This window comes from Pituophis catenifer, unplaced genomic scaffold (genome assembly GCF_029215685.1).
Source record: "Pituophis catenifer annectens isolate HBS135680 unplaced genomic scaffold, rPitCat1.0.hap2 SCAF_7, whole genome shotgun sequence".
In the NCBI taxonomy this organism is placed as follows: Eukaryota; Metazoa; Chordata; class Lepidosauria; order Squamata; family Colubridae; genus Pituophis; species Pituophis catenifer.
In genome coordinates this window covers 60,572,879-60,591,891 of record NW_027256887.1, presented here as the reverse complement: position 1 = coordinate 60,591,891, position 19,013 = coordinate 60,572,879, and the positions used below count along the sequence as shown (strand labels likewise).

At 37.7% G+C, this 19,013-nt stretch overlaps 1 protein-coding gene across 10 annotated transcripts in view; it reads left to right on the top strand.

Moving 5' to 3' along the window:
* Positions 1-19,013, top strand: part of TNRC6B (trinucleotide repeat containing adaptor 6B) — a 142,259-nt gene that overhangs the window by 94,555 nt on the left and 28,691 nt on the right. For 8 of the 10 annotated variants that reach the window (XM_070947217.1, XM_070947214.1, XM_070947210.1 and 5 more), the window contains 6 exons: positions 4,033-4,211; positions 6,351-6,425; positions 8,203-8,248; positions 8,912-9,060; positions 14,744-14,914; positions 15,560-15,685. In XM_070947217.1, the coding sequence (XP_070803318.1) occupies positions 4,033-4,211; positions 6,351-6,425; positions 8,203-8,248; positions 8,912-9,060; positions 14,744-14,914; positions 15,560-15,685 (746 nt within the window). The remainder of the gene's footprint in view (positions 1-4,032; positions 4,212-6,350; positions 6,426-8,202; positions 8,249-8,911; positions 9,061-14,743; positions 14,915-15,559; positions 15,686-19,013) is intronic. The other 2 variants (XM_070947213.1, XM_070947216.1) reach the window with 2 other exon arrangements.

Sequence of the window (19,013 nt, the reverse complement as noted above, 5' to 3'; positions counted from 1 at the left end):
TGAGCCTTGTCCAAACTGGGTTTTCTCTAGATGCATGGACTTCCAACTTTCAGAATTATCAGCAGCAGTTATTTATTTATTATTTGATTTGATTTGATTTCTATACTGCCCTACTCCCGAAGGACTCAGGGCGGTGCACAGCCAAACAGTAAAACACATACATACAAAATTTAAAAGTAGAATTAAAATCAAATTAAATAATTTTGGCCCAGACAAATTAAAACCCCAAACTATTTAAAACCAATTTTAAAATTGAATATATAAAATACTAAAAGATATTTAAAAATTAAAAATCTTTTATAAAAGAGGGAGAAGATTAGGCCAGGCCCGCCTGGTGAAATAAAAAGGTTTTTAAAGCGTGGCGGAAGGTGCGCAGATCCGGGATCCTCCGTATCTCTGGGGGGAGCTCGTTCCAGATAGTAGGTGTCCCCACAGAGAAGGCTCTCCCCCTGGGGGCCGCCAGTCGGCATTGTTTGGCCAACGGCACCCGGAGGAGCCCCTCTCTATGGGAGCGTACCGGCTGGTGGGAGGCTATTGGTGGTAGTAGGCGGTCCTGCAAGTACCCAGGTCCTAAGCCATGGAGCGCTTTAAAGGTGGTAACTTGACTTAGACGTTCTGGAGGTTGGAATCCATACATTTGAGAGTATGCAAGTTGCAAAAGGCTGGCTGATGGAGCCTCTGTCTTGGAACCATGCATATTAATATGAAGTGCTGTGTGGTACTAAATTATACGCTTGAACATACTTATAAAAACTTAACTGGATGGCAGGTGAAATTCTTGTGAGGTTGACAGGGACACTCCTCTAAATAGAGCAATCTTGAGTGTTTTTATAGGAATTTAATTTTAGAGCAGATTTTAGAGTTACAGTATTTTAGACACTGATTTGAACATGCAGATGAACAAACTGGAAAGAGGGAGCAGGAGGGAGAATGAGCACTCTAACAAGCAAGGACATTGAACTATCAGATACAGCTGGAATCAGTGTTGCTAAACGTATGTGCTAATATTTGCTAATGGTATTCTTAGGCATGTAGTATCCAGAGTAAACACATAGATACAGTATGTTTAAAGGACTTTTTTCATTCAAGAGTATTATGCCACATAAACTGCTGCTGTTTCTGTAAGAAAAATTAGGAATCTAAAGTCACAAATAAATGAATAGGAAACAAATTAAGTTATCTCACTTTTTCCAGCCAGAGGATGGGAGGAAATCCATTTTGCATAAATAGGGATTTATGGACTCACGATGTGAGAAGAGGTCCTTGGATTACTAGTTTTACTGGATCCAAAGAAGTCCTTGGAGACATTTTTTGAGCCTTTTCCTGAATAAATTGAAAGAATAAACTTGTATAAGACCAGGTGTTGGGGGGGGTGATTTCTTGTTGAATTTTGGCAGTAAAATCCCAGAAGGGACCCTCTAAAGAATGCATAAAAAGGTGGCTTCTTGGGGGACTCAGAGTGTGCTGTTTTGCATTTCAAATGAATGAAAACAATTCTTGCTTATTTCTATGGTATTCTTTCTACCGAGACATAGACTGGGACTGATTTTAATCTCAAAACTCATTGCCATGGTTTCTCTGTAACCAAACAATGCTGTGGCAAATGTTTTAAAAATCGTTATTTCTCTTTTTTAATTTGCTATTTTTATGTATGTTAAATAATTAACACTTTATGATCAATATTATTCTAATGTGTATTGCTTAGTTTGTATTACTAACTGTATCTTTTTTTATCATATCTACAAAAAAATATCACAGTAAATTGTTCTTAAGTTCTTAAAACAGAAATTTAGCAAAGTTGTAATTAAAATATGTTTTTATATACATAGTCCCCAATGGGACTAGGCCACCCCAGTATGCCAGCAGAAGAGGCCTGCTACAGATCCTGTTTACTAAGGAATTCCCACAGGCAGGGTCAAGAAAAAGAGCCTTTTCCATCATGGCCCCATCTCTGTGGAACCCTCTATCATCAGAGGTGGGAACTGCGCCCACCTTTTTTGTCTACTAAAAGCATATTAAACCATTGTTTTGCCAATTGGCTTGAGGTCCTAAGGGGAGTGCTTATCACTGGAGGTGGTTGACAGGATAAGAAGACCTTGTCTCTTAGTTTTGGTTTTTGCAGTTTTAAATTTTTAATTTTTAGAAAAGTAATTAAAACAAATATAAATTTTATAACACACAACCTGCCTGGAATTGCTTTCTAGGGAAAATGTGCAGCATAAAAATGTAATGAATTTAAAAAATAATATCTTTAGCTTAAAAAAACAATTTTGAATGAGTAACCATTTTATTGGCATTAGTCAGTAGTTGATTAGAATTATTTAATTCCAGCAGAAAGGATTGGCTGTATTCATACTTAATGCTAAGCCAAACAATATGTCTGGCACATTGCAGTTTGGGGTAATATGTAACCCCCACCCATTTAATCCAGGTATGTAGTGACCTTTTAGTATGCTAGGATAAGAAGAAGCTGACTACAAGTAGGAACTGAGTATATTGTTTAGATTCCAGGAGAGTTTGAATAGTGTTTCAACTTAATTATACACTGCTTTGCTTTTTGCAGAATTGATTTTGCAGAATTAATTATCAGTTAGCCATTCTATCTAATCAGTATAATAAGCAACACAATGTAAATTGTATTATGATTAGCTTCAGAATTGCTATTCAGCTTGTTCTCACATTTGGAAGTAGTGGAATAATTCACCAGAAAAAAAGTTTGGGGTTATTATAAACGAATGGATTGTCTTTAAAATGGAATGATATGTAATACAAACTATAGCAATAGCACTTAGACATATATACCACTTCACAGTGATTTATAGCCCTCTCTAAGATTATTGCCATATTTCCCCCAACAATCTGGGTCCTCATTTTAGAAGAAGAATGGAGGGCTGAGTCAACCTTGAACTGGTAAGACTCAAACTGGCAAATTGCTGCCAATCGGCAGTCAGCAGAATTAGTCTGCAATACTGCATTCTACTCACTGCGCCACCACGGCTCTTATAACAAACTATGGTTACAAAATGAAAGTTACGACATTTCATTCATAACCCATTTTTTAAAAAATATTGAAACACGCAGACAAGCATATATAGAAACAAGGAAGAATTGCAAAGCCAGATATTAATATTATCTTCCACATATATTTGACTGTGAAATTTATGACCATTAGTCATAAATTATATGTATCATGTAACATAAACTATAATGATTATAAGTTAAAAGAACTTTCTGGCTTCAACCTGAACAAAGAACAAAAAGCCTTTGCTATGCTAGTTTGCCAGGCATCTAGAATTATACTGTAGTTCTCTTTTTTCCCAATGTTAGCTATGGATATTCTAGCAGTCATAAAATACTGCTAAACCTTTTGACAAAATATATTAATTGATTTCTAGAAATGTATGAATGTAATATCTGAACACAGATATATTCTTTGGTTTATGAGTTACCAATATCTGAAAAAAATTAGGACCAAAAGGAGCCCTAATGACTAAATATCATTTTAGCAGCATCGACAACTTTATTTGTTCATGCATGCTAATTTACCATGCCTATGTCCCATCTATGAAACAATCTAATAAAAATTTCCTCATTGGGCCAAGAAGGATAGCACTGGTTTCCATTTTTCTGTCATTGATCTGTTAGAACCCATTTTGTAGAACATTTTAAAACTAATTAAATATATAAATATTTGTTTCATACTAATAATACAAAATGAAGAAATGAGGCCTTTGTATAGTTCTGATATATACTAGTCATTCTAAAATTATTATATACTAGTAATTCAAAATCAGTCAAGAGATCTGTTTGTTTGAGCCTTTATTTCTGGATTAAAGAGGAGGGATCCACAACTGCAAATGATAATCTCCAGGAAAAACTTTAAAAAGTTAACCTGTCAGTTACCAGATCCAAGTTAACAGGTTTAGTGAAGGTTAAAATCGATTTGATCCTGGATTGTAAAATAAAATAATAGACATGGGAAATTTAGGGTGGCTGTTGGGTCTTTTTTCTGACATTTATTTTCCATTAAAGATTCCAAATCACCTCAAGATGGCTGGGGCGATAATGATGGGCCAGTATCAGGAACACGGCATTCCAGCTGGGAAGAGGAAGAGGAGGGAGGAGTCTGGAACACAGCAGGCTCTCAGGGAAGTAATTCCTCCCATAATTCAACCAGCTGGGGACAAGGAGGAAAAAAACCACAAATCAAGGTAGGAAAAATCTTTTGTGATGCAGTCTTTCATAGATAAGTGAATATCATTCTCTAAAATTGCTAGTACAACAGAATGTTAATTATGTAAATTTGTGTTAAAAGGAAGAGTTTAATGTATTGAAGGTGCATAATTAATAGTGATTATGTGAATGGATGGTTAGGATTGAGATGAAAGTAGGAAACCATTGATTGGGCCATTAAGAGGCTAAATGAAAATAGTGAATGGTGGGTATCTCCTTAAACGGATGTTGATTTCAAACATGGTTTAAACATGTTTGCCTACATATACATGTAGCAAAGGACTGAAAAGAATTTAAAAAAACATGATTGTTTTTATTGCTTATTACTTATTTTCTGTGATTTGTATACAATTAAAACTGCATATCTTTTTTGAAAACTAAAGGCATAAAACCATAAAACCACATCATTAAGATACAATACTGTGAAACAGATGGCAAACAAACTGCAGATATTACTTTCCAAATTTTTCCAGAACAGCCTTTAATAGTTCTGAAGATAATATAGTAAGAAAAGAGTCCTATGTGAAAGAGTATTAGGAAATCGATTACTTCCCAATAGAATGAAAGTAAAGAAGGTGTAAGAAAAGAAGATACTGAAAATTCCTGAAAGAAAGTGACAAGAATTGCGTAATAGAGTGCTATAGAAGTATGTGAATGTATCAAAAAAGATGCTTGGATAGAATGAGGAAATGAAAAGTTGCACATAATGAGAAATGCATGTAAGAGAACCATTGCTGCAGAAAAAGATAAGAAAGAAACATATTGAATATTTTCTGAAATTTATGATACTGAAAAAGATATCAAAAGAAAAAAGAACACATGGGAAAAATTGTGATTTTAATAAAACTGAAAGATGTTGATTGAAGAGCCTTCAGCAACAAGACTAGAATTAAAAGCAAAAGTGATGAAATAATTTAGTGAGAGAATGCTGCAAGACATATTCTATAGATTTATCGAGAATGACAGTTGAAGAATAGAATGGAAACAAATGCTGTAAAAGTTTAGCTTCCAAGGGAAAAAAGTCACAAATTTTCAGTACTATGGGAATGTTGAAAAATGGTAAGGCTGCATGTGTAAGTGTTGCAACTGAGAAAAATGTTAAAATATGGACGTGGTCTTGTTGATAAAGAGACACTGTGACCTGTCTAATGTGTGAGGTTTGCTTATAGCATCTCTGCATGACCTGCTTTTTATGAGTGAATGCTGCATGTATGCATAACAATTTGAAAAGTGCTGCTGTGGTTCCTCCAAAGCATGAGTGTCAAACTTGTGGTGTCACGTTGCCATCACGTGACATATTACAACTTCTTTCCCTTTATGGAGCTGGGATGGGTGTGGCCTACATGTGATGCATTCGGCCTGGGGGCCACCAGTTTGAGACCCCTACTCTAAAGAGAAAGGGGGCAAGAATGAATGCAAAAACAACAGTTCCTGATTGAAATTCTGATGAAGACGGTATGAGAGGTGCCCATGAGCAAAATTTAGGAAGTACAATGAAGCTTTATGATGGAGAGGGATGTTCCAACTAGAATTTTACTCTTCAGCAAATAATTCAGAAATAGAATATTTTTTTATTCAGGAGAAAGTATATGACAAAGCATATGAATAGACTTGAGCTATGGAATATTTTTCATGAATAGTGATACCGAATGCAGTAAAACCACTAACTGAAGCATCTTGAGAATAAAGGGAATGTTTAGCAAAAAGCTCAACATTGAAGATGGAATAAAAACAAGGATATATCACATCTTCTTGTTTGTTCAGTATATTTAAGAATAAAGGCGTGTGTCTGGGTTGGAAATATCAAATTATAGGTACGTTTATGTGCAGTTCATATTTTGTTATTCCTGAGAAGCCAAAAGATTTGCAGTGAATCTTAGATAGATTTGATAATATTAACTGTAGTTAGTAATTCTATACAGTAATGTTTTCCCCTAAATAAATCAGCAAGCAATAAGTCTACATGAATTTAATATTAAACTTGATTGCTTTTTGTTTAACAGTTGAAAAAAGGATCGGCCAATCTCAGTTTTGTAATGAGTATACAGTATAGTATTATTTAAATTGAATATTTTGCAGCGTAGAATGAAATTTAAACTAATCATCTCTGTTTTCAGTGTTCATTAAAAGGAGGAAGTAGTGATTCATGGATGAATACCTTATCTGATCAGATTTCAAATATGGGATTGTTGGTAAGGCATTCTATCTACTTGTTGCAAAAATTATTTACTAATATTTGATAGGGAAAAAGTAGCTAGCCATCTAGGCACAATTATAAGAGATTGCTTTTTTTTTAAGACACTTTATGGTGCAAGACTGATTTATAATTATTTGCAAAATTGTATTAGTTGTTTATATAACATCATATATACATGTTTATGTATACACATGTACACACACACTAGATATGTCCTACTAACTTCACCCCACACATGTATAATACTTCACACATATAAAGTACTTCACAGATCAATACCTAGGAGGTTTATAATTTAAAAATAGACACAGAAAGCCGCACTAGAAGGGGAGATAGAAGTATAAATGAGAAAGAGAAAGTAGAACTATTGCAATTACACATAAATTAACTTAATTACAATAAAACCAGAGATTATGGCAAATAGGACAATCAACAGAACCAAACGCCAGCTATTTAAAAATATTTGATTTCTGTATTAGGTGAATATTGCTCACTAAGCTTTAAAAAAGTTTAGAATTTTTATTTTTGTAAACAATAGGTATTTGGATTCGTCTCTTGATTGTATGAAGATTAGTTAATCAGAATGCCAGATTGTTTTCTTTAAATGCTGTTTAATTAGCACCAAATAGTTTGTTTTGTTTTGAAAGTAATACTATCCTTTTTGTGTGCTACCATTAAAGTGCAGGTGAAATGAGTTTCTCTTTTACAAGAATAGGCTGTGAGAAACCATGGGAATCTTAAGCACTGTTGACCATAGTGCTGTCTTCATTAATGTGGAAATAGTGCTGCTATTTATGTGCATGTGTAGTTGCTTTCTTGGCAAAGGAACTATTATCATCATATGTTGCATATACATGCTTCTACTTGCTTTCTTCTCTGCATTAGCTTTGGATTGAAAGGCATTCTGCATGCAGTTCCACATCAGAACACTTTTGTCCTTAGGCTTTGTGCTTGTCCCCTTACTGCAGAATAGGAAGCAGGCTTTTATAAGGCCTCTGGGATTGTCCCACTTGCCAAGACATTCTCTCTGCCTATCTGTTCCAATTCTTCTGAAGCCAAATCACTGAATTGAATTAAAGCAGCACATTCAAATAGTATAGAGCATAGCGGTACAAAAATGGAAAATTTGGAATATTTTTATTTTAGTTGTTTTTAAATCAATTTAAATTTTAAATAAATTGTTTTAACTTTAAAAACATCATGTTGACATGGCACAATGCCCTAATCTATAGTATTTTTTTTCCAGTAATGCATCTAAGCCTTGTCAGTTGCCTGGCATAAATCTCAAATGGGAGAATTAGATACGGTGCTTTGTTAAAAAAAAATATTCCTACTCCTGAGACTTTGTCAATCAAAATTAAAGTGTAGGTAGCCTATTGATTCTCCCCATTGGCTGCTTTGAACTCAAATAATAACTACTGCAGCACTATAGCTTTGTGTCTTTTAAAAGTTACAAGAACATTTCGTCCCAAATTGCCAAACGAAGGCTGTACTTAGCAGTACATATTAACTCTAGATTTATCTTTAAAATGACATAACATTCTAACCAACGGGTTAGAAATAAAGGTACATTATTTTTCATAAATGAAGGTAAATATACGTGTCCCAGGATAATGTTGAAGGATCTAGTCTGGATCAATCACCAGGACCAAAGGGTTTTGTCTTCTGAGCTTTTGGACTCATGCTGGAGCCCATCTTCAGGGAACGTCTCTCTAGTATTTTTCAAGTGTGCCAAACTATAGCTTTCTGAGAATTGTTCTTTTCTTTTCCAGAATCAAACTGAAGATACTTCAGGCAATAAGATGGACTTATCAGTAGGTATGTATCTAATAGCACAAGGATGCAGTTTCACTTTATTTACTTAATATTTTTTAAAATATAACTGAGCAGTATTGCAAGCTTTATGCCGATATGCTAGCCTTTTTGAATAACTGTGGGTCATTAATGTAATTTCCACATAATGATGGACAAAAAGAAAAAAGAAAGAGCTGAGTTAAAGTGGTAACACCTATAACTGATGGAGTATGAATAGTAATAATCTATTTTTGTACTGATTTTTGGGGAAGTAATTTTGTTTCATTCTGCTAAAAATTTATAAAGAATTCTTGAAATTTTGTTGGTATTCTAATATAAAACCTCTGTTATTAGCTATAGATAATATATATTTTGCTTACATGTAATGAGAGAGAAATAATTAGTTTATTATCCATGCAAAATCAGGAAAAGTCAGGGGTTTAATGTGCTAGCCAATGCCAAATCCAATTATCTATGCATCCATTTCAACTATGTATTCTTCTGTGGAAAAAGTATAGGATATTTTTTTATTCATAACAAATTTGTGGACATTTCAGGATATTGTTTCATGGTTTTAGGGAAACTTTGTATAAATGTATAATTTTTAAATCATTTAATTTAGTAGCATTTTAACAACAGTAATGCATAACGGTAATTGGCAAGAATACATGTTTCGTACTTCTTCAGGTGGTCTACAAGATAAGAAGTTTGATGTAGACAAACGAGGCATGAATCTCGGAGACTTTCATGACATAATGAGAAAGAATCGATCTGGTTTTCGTCCTCCTAGCTCCAAAGATATGGGAAACCCAGATAGTGGGCCTTACTTTGAAAAGGTAAGACATGTTTTTTTTATGATAATCTAAAATAAAAACGGTTACTCTGTTTTAATTTTCACAGGTTTATAGTCATGTTTAAATACAAGAATTATAGGGGAAATAATGTTTATAAGGTGTAAATTGAAGATAGTATTTACATTAGTTATTTGGAAAAGGGTTCTTTTTATGAAGACTCAGTATGTTTGTGTGCGTGGTTGTAAATAAGTTCATTTATTATCTTACAATCTTACTGTAGAGACATCTAAGCAAGATAGGATTGCATATAAGTTTAATAAATAGTTTGAAAATATACCAACCAGTTTGTATTTTCTGTCATATATTTCAGCCCTCATTTATTCATGATTAAAACGACATCTTTACTTCTATACATAAATCTACTGTACAAGATCAGATCGCCTATGTACAGATCTCTCTATTATTTGTTCTTACATTTCAAATCCATATGCCAGGATTGTCAACTATATTTTCCATTCCATAACTTTTCATATAAAGTTTTATAATAAGAGAAGAATTCGACTAGGTTACCAGTATTAATCATCCCCTTGATATATGCAGCATTTTCCTATAGCAGAGCTAGGAACTCCGCACAATGGTATTTCTCCCATACACTTGCTCCAGAATCAGAGTTATAAACTTCCTGTGAGCGACATACTTGCATTCTTAGTTATGTCCCCGCCTTTCTGTGGAAAACGTGCATATCTACTAGCCACCTATATGGTAAGATCAGCCAACTATCCAATTTTTTTTTTCTGTATTTGTTTTTTTTTTTTTCCATGAAGCCTGCTGCAATTAGTACATTCAACAAAATCTCAGACAAGTATTCATTATCCATAGTCACAATCTCTGACATTTGAGCCAAGTGAGAAATCTGGCATCTTATGGCATACCTTTATTCCCTCTTATCTCATAGCCCTACCCCTCTGCTCTCTACACATATGATTCTGTTGTTAGGCACCCATTTTTAATCCTCTCTTTACTGAAGGGTTGTAGATTTGTTTTTATAAAATTTAATTTTTAATCTGGATTTTATATTTATATTTTTATACTCCTTGTTTTTATATTTAATTTTTTTTTTTTTAATTTGATTTATATGCCGCCCTTCTCCAGAGACTGAGGGCGGCTTACAATGCGTTAAGCAATTGTTGAACACTGCCCAGAATCGCATTTGTATAGGCGGCTATACAAATTTGACTAATAAATAAATAAAGGATTAATTCACTGAGCTGAATTCAATATATTTGCAATATTGAGAAGTGTATTATATCTCATTGGTGATATATTTCTGTAATTGTGGCTGTGTTTTTTTCTATTCTAGTATTCAGAGTAGTTAATAGTTGTATAAGATCAATTGGTTTTGAACTTACGCTACTCTCAAAATTTCAAAATTACTGGACATTCTGGATAGGCCACAAGCTTTTGGGTATTCTAGATCATAGCAGCATGCACTATTTAGATCTTTCTTCTCTACATAGCCTAGAACCGTGATGGCGAACCTATGGCACGCGTGCCACAGGTGGCACGCGGAGCCATATTAGTGCGCACGCCAGCTCAGCTCTTGGGCGCATGCGCGCAACAGCCAGCTGATTTTCGGGCCTTCTGGGCCTACCAGAAGTAGGGAAACAGGCTGTTTCCTGCCTCTGGGGGTGGGGGGTGGGGAAGGCCCGTTTTTCTTTCTTACCTGGCTCCAGATCCTCTCTATTTATCTGGGAAGGGCGAAAACAGCCTTTCCCACTCCCTCGGAGGCCCTACAGAGGCTGAAAGGGCCCATTTCCCGACTCCCGGTGGGACAGGAAGTGACGTTTTTTCCTGTCCCCCAGCCTCCAGAGACTCCTAGAGACGCTCCTAGAGACTCCTGGAGAGGTTCTGGAGGCTGGGGACAGCAAAAACCGTCACTTCCTGTCCCACCGAGAGTTGGGAAATGGGCCCTTTCAGCCTCTGTAGGGCCTCCAAGGGAGTGGGAAAGGCTGTTTTCGCCCTTCCCAGATGCATAGAAAGGATCTGGAACCAGGTAAGAAAGAAAAATGGGCCTACCAGGCGATTATGTTCCAGGAGCGGGGGTGGGTGGGGTTGCGTGCGCATGGGCACGTGCACATGCACCCCTCCCCCGTGCGCGCGCCCCCTCTCCTGGCACGCGATGGCAAAAAGGTTAGCCATCACTGGCCTAGAATATTGATATGTAAATATTTGACAAGTGGTATCTCTGTTGTCTGAAAGATTGCAAAACCACTATGAGCCTGCAAGTTCTATGGCAGTAGTCCCCAACCTTTTGAGCACCCAAAAATTGGTTCCATGGTTTTTCCACGGACCGGAGGGGACATGGTTTTGCATGCTGACTGCATCCCACAGATGGGGCTTCACTTGTTTGCTCTTGCTCAGTTTCTGGCATGCCACCGATGGGTGTCATTCCACAGACCAGGGATTGGGGACCCCTGTTCTATGGTACAACATGTCGAGTTTCCTCCAAGTTGTGGAGCTTTTACTTGAAATAGCTTCCTGAAATGCAGTATTTTAATTTTCTCTTTCTTCTACTTGCATTTACATTCCAGAAATTTTTGAAGGACTGGGGTGGGGGCGGGGGATTGCTTACTTGCATGCCTCTTGTGGAGTTTATATGCAATTCTCTCAGTACTGACAAGAAGGCTTTTAGAGGCAAGAGTAATTGCCAAACTGCTTCTTTTAAGTAAAGTTACTTTCCTTCTAGCAAATCTTAGCATTCGATTCTAGCAAACTTGTTGTCCTTCAGTAGATTCTCTACATTTTAAGAAGATGGTATCTTATATGGCTTTCTTTTCAAAAGTTGTTTTTAGATTTTATTTGGTTAGGATAACATCTTCCTATCTTTGGCTTTATATTATTTATAAGTGTGCCACGTTTTAGCTTTGGATCTGCTCGTTTCTAATAATTAAGATTTCTTTTTGTTGTAGACCAGCTAATGGCTTGCCAGCATAATCGCAAAGTAGTTACTGTATTGTTGTATTGTCTTGTATATAACCTGTTCTTGCCCAGCTATGTGCAAATTCATTCCATGAGAGCCATTGCTACCTTAATAGCAGCATTGCCAGGGAATTCTACTTATTTGCCAAGTTGCTAACTGGTCTTAGCCTTTCACTTTATTAGATACTGCTATCTGAATATTGGAGCCATATTGGAAACATTTTTGGAAGGATACTTCTCTGTTCTGTACTAAATTAACTTTGTATCTTAAAGTATAGCTGTTCAGAAGTACGGCACACAGGCACCATATTAAGAAGACCAGATTGCTTATCTCTAATTGTAGCTCTTCAGGTGATCTCACAGTCTACCTTTTCATTTCGCTAGAGGTTCATTATAGTTTTGATAGACCTATATAAGTCTCGAAAATGGAGGTAGGATATTAGGAAAAGGTTGAACACTCCGGGCCCATAAATAATTAGCTTTGATCTACAAAGTAATGAAGAAGTCTAGATAGAGGCAGAAAAATCAAAATGTCTGAATGGCAAAATGTTCACTTGAACAACCAGTTATAGCTAAGCTGTCTTCATACAACTTTTGAGAATAGTTTTGAGACTTTCAGTCTCAAATCATGCAACAGAACTCCCAAGAAAACTAATATTTCCAGCTAAAGATCTTTGACTTATTAACATTTACTCCAAATGCATAATCACTGAGTTCCAAAGTCCAATAAATACTGCTGCCAACGAACCACTAATGTTTTTTTCCCTGATGCCACTAATTGTCTCTTTTAATCGTAAAACCCTCACAGATTTTTAGAAATTCCTGGGTTGATTCACATTCATTTTATACCTAGTTAACTGCAGAATAAAAATGTGGAAAATCTAATGCATGCCTACCATCTTTATTTTTGTTCTCATGCAGTTTTAGGTGATATTGAAATTGACAGAGTTACAGATACTAGCACAGAGGTTAATCTGTATTACCAGATGTTGTTAACATGATTAGGCAGACAAATAGACATACATATTTTTCAGACTATAAAACGCACTCTCCCCCCTCCCCCCCCCCCAAAAAAAAACTGGGTGGAAATATCTGTGTGTCTCATAGAGCAAATATTGCGGCGGAGTGGTGGTGCAGCGCCGATCAGCTGTTCTAGGCAGTGGGGATCGCCATCGCTGCCCATTTGCTGTAAATGAGCTGTGGCATCAACAAATGGGCCACAGTGAACGGGCCATGGCAGCGGCGAACAGGCCGCGGAGGCAGAGGCAGATTTTTTTCCCCTTGTTTTCCTCCTTTAAAGCTAATGTGAGTCTTATAGTCCGGACTGTTTTATAGTGTGAAAAATTCAATAATACCCAAGGCCAGAAGGCTACAGTCTAATCTCCACCTAACCTTTTACATTCTGCGTGGTCCCAACTGTACATTGCAAGTTCATTTTTGGCTGAAGAATGGAAAGACTAAAGGGGTAAATGTGGACTAAGTTTTTATATTGTTTCATCTGATTCTTAGTCTACCTGTTTTGGCATGCATGAAAAAGGGAGTAGGCTCCCTGATGAGGACAGAGCTAAGATCTTTTGAAAAATTCTTCTTAGGGATGTGGTTTCTGAGATGTGGTTCAGATTATCTCCTTCCTGGTATTTTAGTCCAGGCTATATGAACAGACAGTGAGACTGCCTGGGTTTTATGATCTGAAACAGATGGTAGTGATGCTTTTTCTCTTCCATTTTCATTTTGGAGCCTTCTACTCCGTCCAGCATAGGGCTTTTTTCTTCAGTTTTTCAGTTCTGTTCTCTCTGATAGTGTTGCAGGTAGTTTTCAAAGATCTCATTTGCGTGCATGCTTAAACCACCTTCCGCCACCTGTGGGAGCCACCCACATACCCTCTCTGACCTGGCAGCAGTCACACTCGCACCACACCTCAACAGCCATACAAGTACCCAGTAACCGCCATGCCATATTCGCACTACTCTGATCACATGTGCACCTGGCAGTGTCTGGCTTCACCACATCCTGACAGCCACCTATACACATTCCATCACCCAGCAGGAGCCATCCCCAGGCCTGCCGCACTTCAGTGGCCAACTGCACTCTCAGCAGCAGCCTCTTATCTGCTTCCTGGCTTATGTGAGACCTGCCTGGGACTTGCAACTTTCTAACGGCTTCCCCATTGACTTGTTAGAAGTAGGCAGGAATTTGCAAGCAGGCCCTTGCGTAACAACCACAATGGGGAGTGCCGGAATTACTGTAGCTAAATATTGCAGTCAACTGACATCACACTTTATAACTGTATCACTTAGCAACAGAAATTCAGGTCCCAATTAACACAGTAACCCAAGGACTTTCTGTATTTGTCTTGGGTGCTCTAAGTATATATGCCGAAAAGAAACACTTATTCTTATAATCTGTATATGGTCCATGGGAATTGAGGCAATGGGTAAATTGTACAAAAATATAAATGGAATTTTCCAGAAATCAGAGATATTTATATCTTTCATTTAATTTTTTTTTTCTGTGACTTTGGCATTAACTATGAAACAAAAGGTTTAAAATAATATGGTTTGTTTTGATTGTCTCCTTTTAGACCACATCTCCAAAATAAGTAGCATAATCTAGTAGAAACTGTCCTTTTAATGCTAAGCAAATATATTTTATATATTTTTGATCATTCACTGTCGCTGTTTCTCTTCTTGCATTCTGTTGCTTCACTAACTTTCAACTGCTACTGATTGGCTAACTACTGCTTCAGCTGACTTTGCCTTTCTCCAATCAAGATGGGTGCCTTGGGGATGAGGCTCCCTGCTCTCCCTTCTCCCCTTCTCCCAACTACAAGCTATCTCCCTCTGGTTCCACATTACCAAACGTCTGCCTTGGGGCAATCGGCTCAGGGCTCAACCCCCAAAACTTCACTGCTAGACAAGTAAGAAAATCACATCGTTAGTTATATTACTGCTTGGCTATATCCTGTATTGATTTTGGAGAGCTGGATTTTTTCCTCCTGACTTATTTTTAATTAAAATGTGGTTTATTTATGAGAATATACTAAAATAATTCAATATCTATTCAAGAGCCTAATGTTTAATCTTTCTTTTTCTCTCTCTTCACCTTAATCCCATTTTCTAATAATTTTGTATATTGCCTTTGTTCCCTTGACTTCTTACTAACACCTTATGGCAAACCTTTATTTAGAGTCAGTAAACAGACTATTGGGAAATACTATGAGAAAAACCTCTTTTCCTCTTGTTCTGAAGATGTAACTTGAAACTAAAAAGTCAGACTAAATTTGTACAGGGAAGTCTTTTTCTAGATTCCACAACGAAGAGGGCTATTATGTTTTTGTTTCTACTTTTAAAGAAATGAGTGTGATATGAAATCAGCTTCTCGGAAGGGGATAAAGTTGGAAAAAGCTAGTCAGAGCAGAATGAATTTAAGGTAATCAGCATTCATATGCCCTAAATAATGTAGCACATAACTGCACATTGAAATATTCCACGAATAATAATAATTAGTAACTACATGTAAAGTATTTATACAGTTGAACTCATAGTTACTGTTCTTTTTTTAGGGTGGCAATCAAGGTCTGTTTGGAAATAGCACAGCACAATCGAGAGGGATGCACCCACCAGTGCAGCCGCTAAACCCTTCCCCCAATATTCGGGCACAAGTGCCGCCTCAATTTCTTTCCCCCCAGGTAAGCAGCATAAAAACTTAATTGTAAATAGTTTTATAATTGGTCTCTACAGATCAACATAAGAGGTTACAATTAAACAAATGTAAAAATAGAATTTTGTTTGGTCTGCCTTTCCTCTATATGGTTTTATTAAAAGCCAGGTAATAGATGCATTCGCTTTCTAGTTAATTCTGAGCAGGAAAGTTGCTTATTGCAGGGGTGTTAAACTCAATTTCATTGAGGGCCACATTAGGGTTGTGTTTGACTTCAGGGGCCGGGTGGGCGTGGCTGGGGTGGGCGTGGTCAGCTCAACATCACTTGTTTCGGGGGCACCTGTGGTATCCCTGGCAGGGCTGGGGGGATCCATTGTCTCCAGTGGCGGAAGCCTTCCCTTCCTTCCTTCCTTCCTTCCTTCTTTCCTTTTCTTCTTTTTCCTTCCCTCTTCATTCTCCTTTCTTCTTCCTTCCCCTCTTTCCTTCTATTTCCTTCCTTGCTCTCTTTCCTTCTTTTTCTTTGTCTTTCCTCTTTCCCTTCCTCCTTTCCTGCCCTTCTTGGATGCTCAAATGGAAAAGGGCATTTCTCCTTTGGTTTTGTTTTGCTTCCAGGGCCTGTTTTTGGCCTGGATGGCCTCCTGTAGCCCTCTGCCAGTGAAAACCGAGCCGCCGCGGGTCAGTCCTTCGCTGTTTCAAGGGCCACAGGCCAGGTCTAAGCACCCTGTGAGCCAGATCCCCAGCCCCCAGGCCTTGAGTTTGACACCCCTGCTTTATTGCAACTCTGAACTCACTTCCTTGACACTAAGCGCCTCTTCGGTGCAATAGCTACAGTTACTTCCAGTTGACAGACTGCTAGAGGTCTATTGTGATACTTGAAGTATACTGAGCAGTAAAGTGATGGCCCTGTATTTTAGTTTATACTAACATTTTAAGTTAACTTTGAATAACCTCGATAGTTGAAACAAGTACCATATTTTTTGGAGTATAAGTCGCTCCGGACTATAAGACGCACCTACCTTTTTTGGTGAGGAAAACAAGAAAAAGAAATCTGCCTCTGCCTCCCGACAATTCAGCATAGCTTGATTAGCACAAGAAAAAAAATCTGCTCCCAGCAATTTACCTCCTTGCAGCAAGTAACAGAGGCCCGTGCAAAACAGCTGAGAGCAAAACAGCTGAGAGTCGGGAGGCCAATCCAATCAACTTGTGCTAATTAGGCTGTGCTGAAGCTGAAACGAGTTGTTTCTTCTTGCTGTAAGGAGGTAAACTGCTGGGAGGCAGAGGCCAAAGGCTGGGGGCCAGTGGGTGGGCGGGGCTACATTCTTTTACAGAGGAAAAAGGTGCGTCTTATACTCCAAAAAATACTGTATATTTTCTTACTCATTTTTTTGGTTTAATTATCAATTTATTTGGCTACAATTCAAATTCAAACTTTTATCAACTTGCATTATCAGATGAGCTCTAGCTGCTAATTTATTTCTATCTAGAAATTGCCTTGACAAAGATAGATTTGTCCACCATAATGTTTCAATATGCTGTCAAAAAGTCCTTAATTATCCTTACTAATTATAATTCTGCTTTCTGATTAAAACATTGATTTTAAATACCGAAAATGTTTGTGTATATTTAAATTTTAAAACAAAAAAGTACGAAATACCAAATGAGGAGGGCATATTTAAACCCTGGAGGCAGGTTAGTCCATAATTGGGATATAACTAGAAAAGCATTATATTGTAGGAGATAACCAGTTATTCTGAGTATCCTCCTTTGGGATGAGCGAACTAAATGGATCAGTTCTACCTGAAGAAGGTCTCTAGGTACCAAGCCTTTAAGGATTCAGTAGGTTAAAATCAGAATATTCCATGTACCAGACAACAACCAGGTGCTGTCTGCAATCCATCTAGATGCATCAGATGCCTAGAGCGACCCATCGTAGTCTGACTTCCCACCATCTGGAGACTCTTTTAAGCAGTGACTCTCATAATAACCAAAAGTGCTGTCATCATAACGAAGATTTCTGAGAAGTAAACACTAAATTTAACATCTGGACATTGTGTGTATCACACCCAAGATTATGTGTGACATGCCCATGGTAGCTATAGACTCTTCTAAGACCTCCCTGAATCCACCCACCCACAGTAATTGAAGTACCTTATTCTAAAAACTGAGGGATTCCACCAATAGCCCCAAGAGGAGATCCAAGCGATCAGGAAGAGACTTGTAGCAAATTGTGCAATATAGTCAGACCCCAATTTAACCCAATGGCCCAATGTCACACTTCACAGTCCATCACCTCCAAAACCGAATCCCTGTAATCTGTAGGAATATATTCTAGCAATATACTCCTTGTTTAGTGACTACCTCAGTTATCTAACAGTAATAAAAGGTAATTAGAAAATCATTTTCCAACATTTGCACACATTTACAACCAAATTTTCTGCATTTGATATCAATGTATGCTAGGTGAAAGTAACACTGGCATAGCTGTTTGAGGTAACTTCATCTGAATGAAATGGTGGCATTTCATTTAAAGACCTGGTCATTGGAACAGTTGCTTAACAAAGGGGTAGGTGTAACCTTGAGAAACAGAAAGAAGATCTGCATCCAAGACGATGATCAGACGAAAGAAATGTAATTTCTTGTAAATGCATTTCAGATTTGACCCTCTCTAGTTCTCTTGAAGATAAAGGAAGAGAATGTCAAGCCTGAGATGCTTTCTCAAGTTACATTTCTGCTTCAGTCTCAAATTTCTTTTGTCTGATTTGTCTTGGTTGTAACTCTTCTTCCTGCTCTTCAGAGTTATCCCTACATCACATTATAACCCCGACCACTGCCAGAATATCCTGAACAATTATCACTACCTTACATCCCTTGCTTTGAAGATGGAGGCAGGACCAAAAGCTGGAGGGACAAATTTTAGAGAGGCAACATCATCACTTTTTCCTAACCAGGACTGAGTAATACATCCCATGCGTGTTCACTCCAGCAGGTTGTGGACAAACAACCTGTCCAGGTTCAGGCCCGGGTACAGCACGGAAACGGCATTGGTCGCGTTGGTTGATGATCTCTGGAGGGCTCGGGACAGAGGTTGCTCCTCTGTTCTGGTCCTATTAGACCTCTCAGCGGCTTTTGATACCATCGACCATGGTATCATGCTGCGCCGGTTGGAGGGGTTGGGAGTGGGAGGCACTGTTTTACGGTGGTTCTCCTCCTATCTCTCCGACCGGTCGCAGTCTGTGTTGGCTGGAGGGCAGAGGTCGACCTCAAGGCACTTGGTTTGTGGGGTGCCACAAGGGTCGGTCCTCTCACCTCTCCTGTTCAACATTTATGTGAAGCCGCTGGGCAAGATCATCCGTGGT